General features: G+C 35.2%; 1 protein-coding gene across 1 annotated transcript in view; it reads left to right on the top strand.

The window, feature by feature from the left end:
• Nucleotides 1-4,478: 4,478 nt before the first annotated feature.
• Nucleotides 4,479-17,226, top strand: part of LOC145669602 (uncharacterized) — a 39,265-nt gene continuing 26,517 nt past the window's right edge. Inside the window, exon 1 of the mRNA XM_081737826.1 lies at nt 4,479-5,365. Within this exon, the coding sequence (XP_081593952.1) occupies nt 5,001-5,365 (365 nt within the window). The 5' untranslated portion in view covers nt 4,479-5,000. The remainder of the gene's footprint in view (nt 5,366-17,226) is intronic.

The raw sequence follows: 17,226 nt of genomic DNA, 5'->3' as shown, positions 1-17,226 counted from the left end.
CACTATTTCAATGGTTCGTACTTTAAGACATCCCTTCCTCAACCATGGTTGCGGAATTGATTAAACGTAATGTTCTTGTATTAAATAAATGTATTTTAAATATATATTTCTCATTAATTTCAATTAAGTTGCTTTTCAAAGATCCTCTAAAATTTCAGTGAGGCAATATGGGCTATAAGCCATTAACTTCTATGGCCACCCTGCTACAAACTACAGACTTAAATATTCGATAAAGCATTTCAGTACTAAGTAGTTGCCACAATACCAATATGAACGTATTTAATTCCAACGGTAACAACTGTGTTAGTAACACTAAAATTATTATTAATAATGATAACGAGTAAGAGTTTAGGATATTTCGGTGTAGGACGTTTCGGTGTAGGATGTTTCGCTGTAGGATGTTTCGGTGTAGGACGTTTCGGTGTACGGATGTTTCGGTGTACGGACGCTACGGTGTAAGGACGGTTTGGTGTAAGGACACTTGCTGTAAAGGACGTTTCGGTGTATAGCCTAATATTTGATTGCATTAATCATATACTTGTAATGAACAGGCATAAAGTGTCATAGTGTAGCCACTCTGGAATAGTGTAAACTGATTAACATTGTTATTGAGTCTCATTGTTATTGAGACAGGATGATAATACAACACCAATCCATTCGCAACAATAATTTCTATTCAGAGATGTCCATAGGCGAGTTTTATAGAATAATATCAAATTTACTGCAAAATATTCAGCATTATTTCTAAATTGAAATAAATATATTGTACAAAGTTCCTGAGACACAGTAATAATATATACAAACTGAATAATACCTCAAAGGAATTTTTGGCGTGGGAGACCCGGGTTCGATTTCCGGTGAGAGCTCATGTGGTTCGGATTCCACGTTAATCAGTATGTGGACGTCTCATATAGCCTCACTCCTGAACGAGACGTTAAACTCAGAATCAACTCATCTCAACTCAAAGGAATTTTGTTGAAAAAAATATAATTACATAGAATCACTCAACTAAGAATCTAAAATTGTACACAATTCCTTTTAAGACTGTAATCACATCGTCAGATTTGTAATTTTCACAAACGTTGTTCAGTCTCTTCGTAACACCGGCGTATTTTTTCTTTGTTCTGACTTCATATCCGCCAATTAACTTATTTTTTCCATTTGAACAGCACTAACAAGGAGACTTATGGAAGTGTAATTTACTGATTTGAATGAAACTTTGCATACTTGTAGAATATCAAAAAATAATCGTCACTTTTTTTTAATTTTATTTTTGGCAATGGTGCGGATTTAAGGGTAGAAACCACTCTTTGAACGTTAGAGGTGGCCTCCAAGCATAAACAGAAAGCAATCATTAAAATAGAAGATTAAATGATACGACCAGCTTACTGTCAAGGAGGTTTTAGGACAGGTGATTCAGAACCTGACGTTGAAATTACAAAATTCAAATTGGCGGATCCAATATGATGATTACAATTACAAAGTCTTCTGGTTTGAAATGTTCTGCATTTAGCCAAGAACAATTATAATTGGCAGTGGCTACTGAGAGAAGGTGCAGACTGATTTGAAACCCCTTTTTGTACTTATTTTAACAGGACGTTTGATTAAATCTATAGCCAAAAAGCTAGAAGCCAATGCCAATGCACTTATCGCGAATGTGAAGCAACACATATTGGAAAATTAAATATTTATAACTCTGATCAATAGGTTTAATTTTTAAATGCAGACGGGACGTACTCTAGTGTTTACAGGGACACAAACAGTAGAAAGGGTGGTACAGTCAGTAAATTCTATGGGCCTTATGCAGAGTCGTTTTGATGCGCGATTAGTGCCACACTAAAGAGTACGACTAACATAAGTCTCCTGCAGTAGTCAGTATTTTAGTATGACGCTAATCATACTTCGAAACGACTCTGCATAAGGCGGTATGACTCGTAGCTACATCATACAGCCTTCAATTTCTGCAAATAGTGTTTTGTTATCACCACTTTTAATTGTTTTGTAGGAAAACAATGGAACATTTGGTCTTATAGTCCAACACAACCTCTTTAAATTTGAAGATATCCTTGTAAAAGCATCAAATCCGGAAAAATTAACATCAAGTCTTGTGAGATCATGGTTCCAAGAGATTTTTCTTCAAGCGTCTAATGCAAAGTCCATTTTGTTATTAGTTTCGTGGAGTGGTCACAATTCAACTTTGACCTATTTTAAGAACAAAAGAGTAACTCATAATAGAAACAATTTCTGCAGGAACAACTGGTAGGATTCAGCCTCTTGTTGTGTTCTTTAGGCCGTTAAAAATTTTCTTGAGACATTTTTCTGACACTGTCCTTCTCTACAACTATAACATGAATTTACATCTCCGTAATAATATAATTAAGATCTCATCACTGATTCATAATCAGTTTTCTTTTCCTAGATTTGCTAATCTTATTGGGTATGCATGATATAAAAGCGGTTATTGGAAGAAAAACTATCTGTGTTTGAAAATTTTCTTTCAAAGATTGTGCAGCATTTTGCGGTTTGTGCACAGTTATTGCCGTAATAAGGTGTGTGTGGTGTACACAATGTTTATGCATCACACACTTTTTTACTATATATCATTACCGTAAAACGTTTTCCCAATCAATTAATAATTATAACATTTGAGGATATAAGAAGTTCTGACATAGAGTGAAGCGAGGGGACTCACTATAAATAAGTAACCCTTGCCAATTACAGAAACATTTAATTTTTATTTTATTTATTAATTTATATATTCTACTTCGTGAATTTATTTCTCCCTAACGAATAATTTTCATTTTGAAGAGTGGACGTTTCGGTGTAAACATTAGGACTTTTACACCGAACCAGCCTCACACCTAAACGTCCTTACACCGAGCAATCCGTACACCGAAACGCCCTGCACCAAAACGTCCTACACCGAACCGAAACAGCCGTATCCCAGGAGTAGTTAATTACGAATATGACAATTATTTGCTACAGAAAGACTTCTGTACAAGAAATATATGTGTAAAAATAATTTACTTCAAAACAACACAAGGAAAGCAAAATTTATGACGTACACAACTAAAACACAATATTATGTTACCTATATGAAGTCAATGGTGTGGAAATAGAGAAAAACAGACATTATGAAAGATCTGGAAATCACATTTGGTAGAAAGTTAAAATTTTGTCAACATAGAAATATATCATGGAAAGAGTAAGAAAGGACAATAGGCTTCATTTATTTATTTATTTATTTATTATTTCAGAACGATAGAATATGTATTTATACAAATAACTTGTAAGAACTAAGGCTCTGTAATATGAAACAGTATATCTAAAACTTTGACTAACAGATTGACAGTATTCTTCTTACGGACGCGATGGTAGCGCCACAAGAGATTTTTAGGACTTCTGCCTCGGTATGATTTTTAGGACTTCTGCCTCGGTATGATTTTTAGGACTTCTGCCTTTTAGGACTTCTGCATTTTAGGACTTCTGCACTTTAGGACTTCTGCATTTTAGGACTTCTGCATTTTAGGACTTCTGCACTTTAGGACTTCTGCCATTTAGGACTTGTGCCGCGAAATAATTTTTAGGACTTGTGCATTTTAGGTCTAATGCCGTTTAGGACTTCTGCATTTTAGGACTTCTGCCATTTAGGACTTCTGCCGCCTTCCCGTCCTCCCAACTCCAAAAAAATATTTACAGAGTCCCCCCAGTTCCTAAAAAATTACAATGGGCAAGGATAGGCAGGAGGACGGCGTGACGTCATGCCGCTAGCCACCGTCCCCCCACCTTTTCAAACCCACTTTTACCCCTGGTTTTATGTTATCTTTGAAGTGTACATCTCGTAAGGATCAGCGCTGAAAAAGAGTATTAAACCACAAAGAAAAGGAAATAAACATACGTGGTATGAAATACATGCACCACGCATTGTCTGATTGCCATTTAATATTAAGCATAGAATTTTTACACAAACGCAATATGAAATTGTTATGTTCTTTTATTAGCTGTGTATAATTTAGCTGAAAGTTTAAGATGTTGCTAGTCACAGATTTTTTTTTTTTTTGGTTATATACAAGAGACATTAAGACGTCATTATGTATACTTTTAAGTTTGAAACAACCAACATACACGTTGTATTAAAAAAAAAAAAAAAAAAAGTGCTGCAGCTGCCGATTCAAGTGAAGGTGTTGAACATCGATCAAGAAGTCCTTCTGCAGTTCATTAGTTTCATTTATATGAAGCGCTGCATTATCATCGAAAAGTGATTAGGCTTAACTCATGTTGGCTACAATGTGAGCACAAAGCCCTTGTATCAACCTTCATTTTCTTTTATTTTTTATGCTTGCAGCCTGCCGACCCTTTTCTCACCACCTTTGAATCCCATATCCCTTCCACTGACGCAAGCCAGGTAGAAGAAGAAGAAAACTCAGCAGGCCAGGTGAACATCGGAAATGATTGCTTGACATGACGAAGATATACATTATGCGGGTCACCGATTATCCTATAAAGCAGATCAGATTGGTTTCGCATGCGCCACTTCTGTTTAGTTCTTGTGCGAACGTATTATGGTACATCCATTGTTTAAATCGGGAAAAGAGATTATATTTTTTAACAACCTGCAAAAACAAATAATTTGCATACCTATTTACGAATTGTGTATTTAACGTGCACAAGAAATCAAAAGTGTTTTGTAGTAAATTTCGAAGCAGTTTAATTACGAATTTATTTTTATTTTAATAGTTCAATTTACAGGTGACAGAGTAAAGCATACACAAGATTAACAGTTTAGTCCTGCAACTTCGGTGAATTGTTGCAATGTTGCAAAGTAATACAACTGTGATTTTCTAGAAATTATTGCTTGAATTACCTATAATCATCTTATAAACATTGTGAAAATAAAAACAATACTTCATAATGCTACATAAAAAGAAAAGGACCATCAGGATCTGAACATTTTGTGAGTTAAGTGGTTAGTTTGTGTTTTCAAAAAATTAGGAACTAAAATGACAAATCCGGATGACATTGTTCTGCTCTCATCATGCATGTTCGACCACGGATCGTCAAACGTTTCCTCTCATGTGGATGATAATACATACTCGTCTTGGGATATTACAAGAGTTCCTAATGGTAACTCTGATTGCTGGAAAGTATCTACACCAACGACGTTAAGTTCAAACCGTGGAGTATCTGGAACGACTAGGAGTAAATCGGGAAGAAATCGTAAAGGGAGACCAGTGTACAAGCACGTTCCTCATCGAGAAAAGCCTCCACAAATAGTTGCTCGAAGAAATGCTCGCGAAAGGAGAAGAGTTCAAGCTGTTAACACAGCCTTTTCTCGTCTTAGAAAGGTTGTACCTATTGAGAACAGGTAACGCATTTTGCTACAGTAGTTAATTTATACTTTTTTTAATTTTTTTTTTAACTTTGTAAAGGTCTTTGCTAGTTAATTTTTAGAATATCAATTAAATGGGTTTGAAAGACACACCAGGAATTTCGAAACGATCCTACATTCTTCCTTAAGTTAAAAAAAAAAAAGTGCATTTTATCAAAATAATACAAAATATTTCACAAATAAATTATGAGTGCTGTAAATAGTGGTGGAATTTCTAAATTTTAAAACAGGGCTAAAGTCGAATTTATAAAAGCAGAAGGTTATAATTTCTTTTGTTATTGATATTGTTCTGTGATGTTTCCCCGTCGTGGTGATTGCCCGAACATTAATTTCGTAGGCTTTCCCCGAAAAAAGAATATCGTGGTTTTCTCCCGAAAAGAACCAGTCCGAAAGAACCGAAAAAGAATCAATCGCAGGAGATACTTTCTAATGCACAACATTAATTATCACTGCATTTAAATCTTTACTATTAACAGGAATCTGAATATAGACCGCTCGTTAACTATATAAATCACTACTAACGTAAATGCACAAGCTATTCAGTAAACTTGAAAGATGTAAGCAAATGCTTCTTTTTGATTCGTCAAAGGTGGAAAATGTAAACAAATCCTTACATCTAATTGGCTGAACGCTTGTCCATGGAATTTAAGGGAAACATCAATACCCTATTCCCTTCTATGCGATATTTTCTTTGTTTTCTGAACAGTTTTCCAATAAGGCAACCGTTACATAGATTTAAAACATAATATTCTTCATAATATTCATAGTAACACATTGAGATACAGTACAACCCCTCAAATTCGAACCCCGGAAATCCGAAAACCCGGCAAATCCGAACACGTTCTCAGGAAAAAAAAAATAACTACAGCTGGAAAATGAAAAAAAGCTTTTTTTTTTAGGTTTTACATTTTTAGACTTAATGCTTATTCAAAACGTTATAAAATACAGTTAAGTTTAGATAAAATAGGAAATGGTTTACGTCTACTTATGTATTTCAAAAAATCCAAAACAATGAAATCATTTTAGGTTAACTGGATTACGATTCACATGAAAAATTGCAACACAAGATTAAAAAAACACTGATTTTTCACTTGAAGTCAGTTATCTTTAGCTATCGAAGATTAGAAAATAAGTACGTAATATTATTTCCCGGGTAATCCAAACGCCCCGAAATCCGAACATGCTTCAGCCCCAATTAGTTCGGATTTGAGGGGTTGTACTGTATTTTTAATTAAGGATTATGAAATTAATCAAAGTGCAACTTGACAACGGAGCAATTTGTAAAAAAATCACTAATTTTAGTTACCCATTTTGTTTTCGATTCAGATAGATGCACAGGAGTTCAACTTTAGACTCGGGCTCGTGACATTCGGGGAATAACTACGAGTAGAAAATCATTTAGGGCAAAACCCACGATGGGAAACGCCACTTTGGGCAATACGCACGCAACCTATTAGGCAGTACGTAAGAGAGCACATATTATTATTATTATTATTATTATTATTATTATTATTATTATTATTATTATTATTATTATTATTATTATTATTATTATTATTATTATTATTAAGTTGATCAAAAATTAATATCACTCTTAAATTTCAGAACATTTGACTTTGTCAAAATATTAAATACTATGATAACTAAATCGGAGATTCTCGAAGACCAAAATACAATCGTCCATGATTGGACAAACCCTTCCCAGCTGGTCTACTGGCTAACGCGTGCGCCTTTTATGAACGGAATTTCGGGTTTGATACCCGTGGGAGAATATTGAATTTTGAACGCATTATGGTAGTTCGGATTCCACCTTAAGCTATAGGCCCACCTCTCATCCAGCCTTGGTGCTGTAAAGTGACGCTTAAGTTCAACAAACAGCAATAACAACCATGATTCTACAAGAATGAGAGCTTAATAGACCAAGTAATCATTTTTAATTTTTTAATTATTCAGTTTGCAATGTAACTCAATGTCAAATCAATTCATATTAAACGTTAATCAGGGGTAAAAGTGGATCTGAAAAGGTAGGGGACGTCAGTGCAGTGCCGTGGAAAATCAGCGCCCGCGGCGAGAGTATACAACGGCGCCTCCGTACATACAGGTGAGATCGATAGGCCAGCTGCGAAGCGCAGCACGGCTGGCGCGAAGCATAAGAAAGTTTTCAAAAATAAAAACCCGGCCTTTCCTTAATTTTTGAGACTTTTTATTACCTTTCTCCTACCATTATATGTGCACCTGGATTTTATTCCCGAATTTTGCACCTCCCTTACTTCGGCGCTCGGCGACGGCACGGCACTGGGGGACGCATGACGTCACGCCGTCTCCCGTGCCCAACTTTGCCCATTGCAATATTTTAGGAAGTGGAGGAACGCCATAGATATTTTTTGGAAGTGAAGGGCGTTCCTTCCTCACTTTTACTCCTGTTGTTAATTATACGTCACAGAGGCATTTCATTTCTGTCCTTTAGTAAGAACTACAAGTCATATACCATCTGTCTCTTGTAATGAACTCCAAACCATATTTAAAAAATATACATGACTTTAAATCCTTTTTTTCCCACTTATTGGGGAAAAGTGGAATTTTGTATATGATATACATATTAAATCTATATATATAAAAGAGAACGTACAAAATTTTGTCCGCTCATCACGCTAATACGGCTGAACCAATTTCTTTCATTTTTGGGGGGTTATTAGGATTTGGACCCTAGATGGTTTTTATCATATCACTTTAATTTTTAATTACCAGTGTCTTGAGATAATTGACCATTCAAGTGTCCATAACGTACAAATCCTTTGTTATTAGTTCATCATAGGTAAAAATAAACGTATTTATATGCAACCCGCATGACCATGTCACTCAGCGGGTTAACATAAATGACAGGCGATATACAGCGGAAAATAGCTTGAATCTTCTGTTTAAAATTTTTTAATTGATTTGCTTATTTTTACAGACACTTTTACAATATGCCAGCACCGGGATGACCGCAGCGAAGCGGGGCGGGTTAACATAAATGACAGGCGATATAATGTTAAGATTTACTGCAATCTTCTATGGTTTTTATCATATCACTTGAAAGCGAAAAAGTAAAAATTATCTAAGTAACAAAGTTTATTGCGTTCCGGGGTGACCGCAGCGAAGCGGGGTGAACGCTGCTAGTACAGTATATTTGTAATAGACAATTGTCAATTTTGCACAAACATATTAAAGACATTAAATCTTTTTCTAGATGCATGTAACTAGTGTTGCTTACGAGATTCTTGAAATTTCTCGTCTCGAAAACGAACCGACAAGTGATTCTTTAAATTTCAACGACACGAAAATTTTCAAGAATCTCGTAGGCGATCCTACGATAGATAACACAAGTCTTAGATCTCGAACATTGTTTAAGTGTTATGTGGTTCATAGTAAAAAAAAAAAAAATATATAAATTAATAAAATGATTCTACGAACACTATGAAGAGCATTCATCTGTGTTTTAAAGATACACAATATACCGAACTCTAATAATAAATTTGATTTATATCATGTTATACCACTCCCTTCGTGGACCTGTCGTTGTGAGGAAGAATTCTGATAACTTCTAGATGAAATTAAGAAAAAAGAAGGCATAAAGTTTTTACATATTTAAAAAAAAGCGAGACGAGATAAGCTTTCCGAGAATTAAGACGATACAAGATAAGCTTTACTAAACTTGAGATGAGACGAGATAAGCTTTACAAGAATTGACACGAGACGAGATAACTTTTTCGAGAATTGAGACGATTCGAGATAAGATTTTTCTAGAATTGAGAGGATACTAGATAAGAGTTTTCGAAAATTGAGACGATACAAGATAAGCTTTATCGAGAATTGAGACGATACGAGATCAGCTTTATCGAGAATTGAGACGATACGAGATAAGCTTTTTAGAGAATTGAGACGATACGAGATAAGATTTTTCGAGAATTGAGACGACACGAGATAAGTTTTTCGAGAATTGAGACAATACGAAATGAGCTTTTTGAGAATTGAAACGATACGAGATAAGCTTTTTCCAGAATTGAGACGATACAAGATAAGCTTTATCGAGAATTGAGACGATATGAGATAAGTTTTTCGGGAATTGAGATGATACGAGATCAGTTTTATCGAGAATTGAGACGATACGAGATAAGCTTTTTCGAGAATTGAGACGATACGAGATAAGTTTTTCGAGAATTGAGACGATACGAGATATGATTTTTCGAGAATTGAGACGATACGAGATAAAAATTTTCGAGAATTGAGACGATACGAGATAAGTTTTTCGAGAATTGGGACGATTCAAGATAAGCTTTTTCGAGAATTGAGACGATATAATATAAACTTTTTCGAGAATTGAGACGATACGAGATAAGTTTTTCGAGAATTGAGACGATACAAGATAAGCATTTCGAGGAATTGAGACGATACAAGATAAGTTTTTCGAGAATTGAGACGATACAAGATAAGCATTTCGAGAATTGAGACGAGACGAGAAAACATTTATTTTTGTCTCGACTCGTCGGCAACACTGCATGCAATTGGTCTGTTTTTGATCCAAGGGCATAGACTATTAAATGAAGTATGTTTCATTTTCCAGTGGTTTCGTTATTATGCAGCAGGACTGATACATTTAGTTAGTTGGTTAATATATTGAATAGAGACATTTCAGTTATTTCTTCGTAGTCGTATTATCCAGGGTAACCTTACAACTGGAGTCACAACTCGTCATCATCATCATAAATATTCAACTACCAGCATGGGCGCCCGAAATATAATCTAGGGGGGGCATCTCTATGGTTGCTATATTAGGTCTGGTATATAATTATGGTTTACTATAACCTATACATTTTCGTGAGCAAGGGGGACTGCTTCCCCTTTGGGCGCCCATGACTACCAGGTCAGTTGTTGGAAATTCCATGAACTATAGCCTTTCCCCCGCCCTAAAAAATACATATGTATTGGTTTGGCATTAATATTAACTAGATTTTACAGTAGAGAGAGTACCCGTGCCATCTTTAGTTTATAGTCATTGATCTATACGAAGAATTATTTTTCTGTTTTCAACATGATTTGATTTTACTGATTTATTCTTCAAATCAATTTAAATGTCCCCTTGTTCGTGAAGATTAAATCGTGTTATATAGGGTGCAGCAGTGAATCTTAAAAACGTTATTACTAGGAAATGAAATTTATTTGGAGTTGTTGAGTTGATTTTAGTTTAGTGTCCCGTTTAGCAGCGAGGCTATATGAGACGTGGACCTACTGATTAACGTGGAATCCGAACCACATAAGCTTCTGCTGGGAATTGAACCCGGGTCTCTCGCGCCAAAGGCGCGTACGGTAACCGCTTAGCCACGAGGGAGCTCTGAAATTTATTTGCGTGTAACAAGATGGAATACAAACTAGATATGAAAGTATTTATTTATTTGTGAAATGAAATCACCAAACAGAAACCAGTGTTGCACATAATAATAATAATAATAATAATAATAATAATAATAATAATAATAATAATAATAATAATAATAATAATAATAATAATAATAATAATAATAATAATAATAATAATAATGTACCACAAAAGAAAATTATCACAATGATTTGTTTTTCAAAGATAGATTTTTCTTGTCTGTATGTCAATTCCAGAACTGAAACGTCGCATTCACGTAGAATTTCCAAGAATTCTCTTAGATATACTGCAAAGAGTAAAAATGAAATAAGATCTACGTCCTAGGGTTATGCCGGCTAGGCTAAAGGAGATGGTGGTAATGAGAAACGAATGAAATGGTGAAATGAAGAAAGTGGGAGGAAATTGGAGAACCGCTCACAGAGTGTTTGTCCATCGCAAAGCTCACTCACTTGACGCAAGCTCGGATTCCAATGCATCAAGGGGCCGCGGTGGCTCAGTGGTAGAGCGTTCACCTCTGGTGCTTGGGGTCCCGGGTTCGATCCCAGCCCCCGCCAAGTGAACTTTGTGGTGGACAAACACCGTGTGCGTTGGTTTTCTCGGGGTTCTCCCGTTTCCTCCCACTTCCTTCATTCCACCATTTCATTCATTACTCATCATCACCGTCTCCTTTAGCCTAACCGGCATAATCGTGGGACGTAAAACTCAAAGATTTCATTTCATTTTTCCAATGCACCAATGAACCACGCTCTATTACTGAGCCACCGCGGCCCCTACTGCAAAGAGTAATGGGAGTCTTTAGCAAAAGAGTTACTGACTATGTACAGCGAAATGGCGGTCATCTCTAAGATGTCATTTTTGGACAGTTACGTTTTCGGTGAAACAAACATTATTTCCTTTATTTTGTGCCACACAATTTTCTTTATTTTTGGTGATTTACGTTCACGAATAACTAAGTTCTTTCATAACTAGTTTGTATTCCAACTTGTTACACTCAAATAAATTTTATCATTTCCTAGAAATAACGTTTTTAAAATCGTCCGATTCATTGCCGCGCCCTGTATATAATGTTTGTACTGTATATAAAAGAAGAAGTTCTGAGTGGCTGAATGATTGATCAACCGCTTATTCCAGAAACTTGAAATTTGGACAGAGGATAGGATTTGTGATGTAAGATTCCACTGTGGGAAGATTTTTGGAAATTCGATGGGGAACTGGTAATTATTATCTTAAAATGGCTATATCTCGGAATTTCTGGTAAGAGATATAAAATTTGATATATGGACTTCTCATTTAACATAATTAGACACAAGTTTCAGGATTTTTGAGAATTTGACCTAAAAGGGAAGAAAAGGGTGAGAAGGAAAAAGGGGCGGTAATTACAATTATTATAATAAGATGTCCATGTTTCGGAATCTCTTGTGTTCACGGATATGAAATTCAGTATTTGGACTTCTTATTTAAAATAATTAGGTATATATATACCCTAGAAAGGAAGAAAGGGGGAGGGGAAAAGGGTGGGGTTACAATTGTTATAATTGGATGCCATATTTCGAAATTCGTTAAGGTTGGAGACATGAAATTTGGTATTTTGATATTTCATTTTAATAAGCTTTTCTGTAAATAGGGATGCGCACGAGACAAGATATGGGCTGTCTCGTCTCGAAAATGTGCTATAAAAGTGATGTCTCGACTCGAAAAAGTATATTTCTCTATTGGAAGAGCCGTGTCTCGACTCGAATTTTGTCAAGAAAATCCTATCTCGACTCGTCTCGTGCGTATCCCTATGTGTAAATAATTTCTACAAAAATATTTTGTTTGGAACAAACGAAAAGTTTTTTATTGTTTCTTTACAAAAGTAAGATTTTGTTACGACTTTACGGCTATTATGAATTAATGATATGAGGTGAAATTTAATATATTTTATAACACAAACAGCTATAAAGTGATTGGTGAGCATAGTAGTTCTTAATTTAAGCTATATACTCAGTACTGTAGGCCTAAAATTTTCACAGGATATACGCTATTTTGTGAACATCTATGATTATCATAGAGAAGACATTTTTGAAAATGAACAATGTAAAACGCATGTATTAATAATTCCGTTAAAATATAAAGGCTGTAATACAGTTTTATATAAGTATAAAGCATTTCATGCTTTCTTTTTTTCTTCTTGATACTTCTGAGATAAATCACTCCATTAATAACATAAATTGGTGTAGGTAGGCAGAAGGAACTAACCTACTACGAGAAGCAACAGAGAAAATCGCACTCGATCTACCAGAAGAAATTAAGAAAACTGTAGTGAGGAGTAGAGTGGAAATAACAATATCATAGTTAAACAAAGCTTGTATTGATATTCACTGATCATAGTTATATTGATATTCACTGATCAACATAATATGAATTTCACCGGAGACAGAGCTAACGTAATTTTTACATTTTTCCTTTCTCTCCCTACTTCCTTTCCCCCCCCCCCTCTCTCTCTTTTGTGATTGCAGAGTAGTCAAGTTTTTTTTTTCTTTGCCATGATCGATATATTTGAACAGCGTCTAAGAATAGGTTAGAACAGAAAGTGATATAGCCACTTTATCATTGTAGACATGACCCGGTTAAATAAATAAACGAAGAAATAACTGATAAATGAAACTAAACTACCATACCCCTTGAAGTAAAAGATATACTGTAATGATTAAGCAAAGGGTATATAGGGTATACCGCTGTACACTCTCAATCACAGCCCTGACTGTGTTAATTAAATCTGTGCAAAGAGAGATATGCTTTACATCGATTATTTTTTAATAGGATTAATCAACTAGGATTACTCGCATTGGAATCGGTAGTACACGATGGGGCACCACCGCGACGGGACACCAACTTAACCACCGCGGGCTAATTCTCCGGCTCACTAAAGTACGTTTGTTTTATCTTGGCACGCTTCCCGCATGAAGGATGGATCTGTCTGCAAAGCGTTCTTGCCACGCCACGGTTAAGTTTTGAGTTCCAATACACTAGGAAGCAGCAAAACGCCACACCACTCACAAAACACTGTAACACACTTGTTCGCGTGTGCCAACTAAGCACTTCAAATACCTGCCAAATAGCAATGACTTCATTTGATGGACTGGCTGGCAACTAACGTCACCTACGACAAAGACAATAAGACATCTATTGGATTAAAACGTTCACGTGAGTGCTAGCAGAAAATCTTTAAAAGCTAACCAAATGCACTGGTGGGAAGTGTGCAAGATAGAACAAACGTACTCTAGTAGGCCGCGATCGACGCGTTGGCCACCTCTGCTGTATACGATTGTTGAAGTCAGAGATGATTACAAGAGGGTGTACGCAAGTCCATATATCCTATCATTCTCAATGTAGATTCTCAGTATTTTCGTAATACTTTTCACCCTCAGTGTATTGAAATTTCCTTCTATCCCGAAAAAAAAAATTCTGAAATCTTCACTGGTTGAAGTTATTGTTGTTATCCAAAGAGGGAAATGGAAACGAAAAAAAAAAAGAAGCTACATAAAATAATTCGGTCCGATATTGAAAAAAAAAAACTATAAAGTTTGAAATTCTGTAAATAAAAACCTAAATTGTAGACATACTAATGTTTACTATGTAGACATACTAATGTAGCAGCCATCTAGATTGTTTAATCTTTGATCACATGTTGGATAGTTTTACATATTGGACGCAAAATAACTTAAAAGTAATACAGTCCTGCTCTCACACAAATTTGAGTACGCACAAATTCTTTTTTTTTTTTTTTAAAAAAAAAAGCAAGAATTTCATATAAAATACTGCCATATGACTGACGTCACTTGTAAAGAATTGAAATTAGTTGACAATTTTGTCATCTGTACAAATATTTCACACGCATCATACTTAAAACTGAGTTTACTCACCTCTTCGTGATTCTCTTACATTTTTTTTAATCTTAATTTCACAGTCTTCATATCTTCTGACATCTTGTTTACTTTTCTCTTGAGGGATTAAATACTGTACTCAATATAATCACTAAACCGAACCGATAAATATATCCTAATTTTACGTAGTATTGTAATTATCATATGATACATATTGGTGCACCAAATTTTTGTTTGATGAACAGTGGGTTCTAAATGTGATGATTATTAATCCAAAATATCTCAATAACTATTATAAATTGGATTGAATTTGAGTTTAACGTCCCTTTCAGTAGCTACGCTATATGAAACGTGGACCAACAGTCTAAAGTGCGATAAAGAACCACATGAGCTCCCACAGGGAATCGAACCGGAGTCTACTGTGCCGAAAGTGAACACGTTAACTTTACAGCCGTGATGGGGCTCTCAACTACCTTGTGTTAGAATTGCTCCGACAATCGTGACTTGACTATGATGCAGTTGGTGGGCACGCTAACCATCAATCAAGATTAACCCTCACTATTTAGGCCCTTTCTTACTACATTATATCGCCCCAAGCGAGCTGGATTGGATTCAACTCCATCTGCCCTATGAAAATGGGCATTTTGTTCGGGTACGCGGCACTAGTCCTAAACGGCACAAGACCTAAAAATCATTTCGCGGCACAAGTCCTAAACGGCGTAAGTCCTAAAAAGCACGTGGCGCTACCACTGCGTCCGTGCCAAGAATACTGTCAATCTGTGAGCCAAAGTTTTAGATACACTGTTTCATACTACAGAACCAGATTCTAGCTTAGTTCTTACAAGTAATTTGTATAAATACATATTCTATTGTTCTGAAATAAATAAATAAAGCCTATTGTTCTTTCTTTGCTGTTTGCATGATAACATTTGTGTGGTGACAAAATATTAACCACCTATCAAATGTGATTCCCAGATCTTTCATAATGTCTGTTTTTTTTTTCTATTCCCACACCATTGACCTCGTATTAATGTTGTGTTTTAGTTATATACGTCATATTCAAGTCTTTCCGTAGCAAATAGTTGTTATACTCGTAATTAACTACTCTTACTCTTTACTCGTTACCATTATTAACATCAAATTTAGTATTACTAACATAGCTGTTACCGTTGGAATTAACTATTATATTATTATTATTATTATTATTATTATTATTATTATTATTATTATTATTATTATTATTATAATAATAATAATAATAATAATAATAATAATAATAATAATAATAATAATAATAATAATAATAATAATAATAATAATAATAATAATATGTGTACTTATGTATTTGTGTAATATGTATGTATTTATTGCCTTATTGAAGCTTTCGTAATTTGGAAATATACGTTTGGTATGCTTTTAATATGTTAAAAAGCCAACTTCCCTAGAAAAGTTTGCAGGCTACGCTCCTAAATGACTATGTATTGGTTTCTTCAAACGTATTGTGTTGCACATTACATTAGTAATTTAGCATTATTTGTTGATTTTTTCTGGCTTATACATATCAACTCTATCAAAACACACTGTAAAAACTAGTAACTCCATAGTCGTTATTTAGAGTTCACTTGTGAAATATCTAGTGGGCTTTTGTCCTAATTACAGTGGCGTAACTAAAGGCTTGATCCCCCCGCAGACAGCGTGGTGTGGGGCCCTTTCTCTAGGTCCTACTTCACGATTTGGGGCCCCATAATGGCTTGGCCCTCCCCGCAATGCGGGGTCTGCGGGGCCCTTATTTACGCCTCTGCCTAATTAAGCAAATTTTAGTGGGCTTTTGTCCTACCGTTCGAAAGTTAGAGTGGGCTTTTGTCCTACTCTTAAATTAGATACACTCCACATATATCTTATTACTAGAGAACGGATGTTAGGCAAAACGCCTATTCTTTAGTATTAAAGATATGATCAAAAATAACGTTTTAAAGTTTATATAAGAGGTTATAGTTTCGATTTAAGCCAATTTTATTTTGCCTATTTTGCCTATTTCGACCTTTACTGCCTAAATAATTCCTTTAGTGCCTAATGTTGCCTATTCTATGCATTTTCTTCAAAATAAGCCTTCATTGGGAAAATATATAATTTATATAACATAAATAATACATACATATATACGTATATTAGGTGTTTGTAAACACAAGCACGTGGTACGTTACAATATACACACAGGGTGAACTTCAAAGATGTGCACATACTTCCGAGGTGATTAATGATATCAAAAGAAGACAAAAAAAAGTTATCTTGTAGTTTGTCGAATTCCGTGTCGTGTGCGAGTGATAGTGATGCCAACATGGAATCGAAAATCGAATCTTGACAATTGGAATGGAACAAAAAGATGTGCACACACATTGGGAGGTGAGTCGTGACATGAAAAGAAGACAAAAAGTCCTGTTGCATATGGAATTCCACGTCGTGTACGAGTGACAGGGGTGCCAACTTGGAATCGAAAATCCGATCCTGACAATTGGAGCGAGACATAAAAGTGTGTACATACTTTGGAAGGTGAT

This window comes from Thermobia domestica, chromosome 14 (genome assembly GCF_964235325.1).
Source record: "Thermobia domestica chromosome 14, izTheDome1.hap1.1, whole genome shotgun sequence".
In the NCBI taxonomy this organism is placed as follows: Eukaryota; Metazoa; Arthropoda; class Insecta; order Zygentoma; family Lepismatidae; genus Thermobia; species Thermobia domestica.
This window is presented reverse-complemented; position numbering and strand designations above follow the sequence as displayed.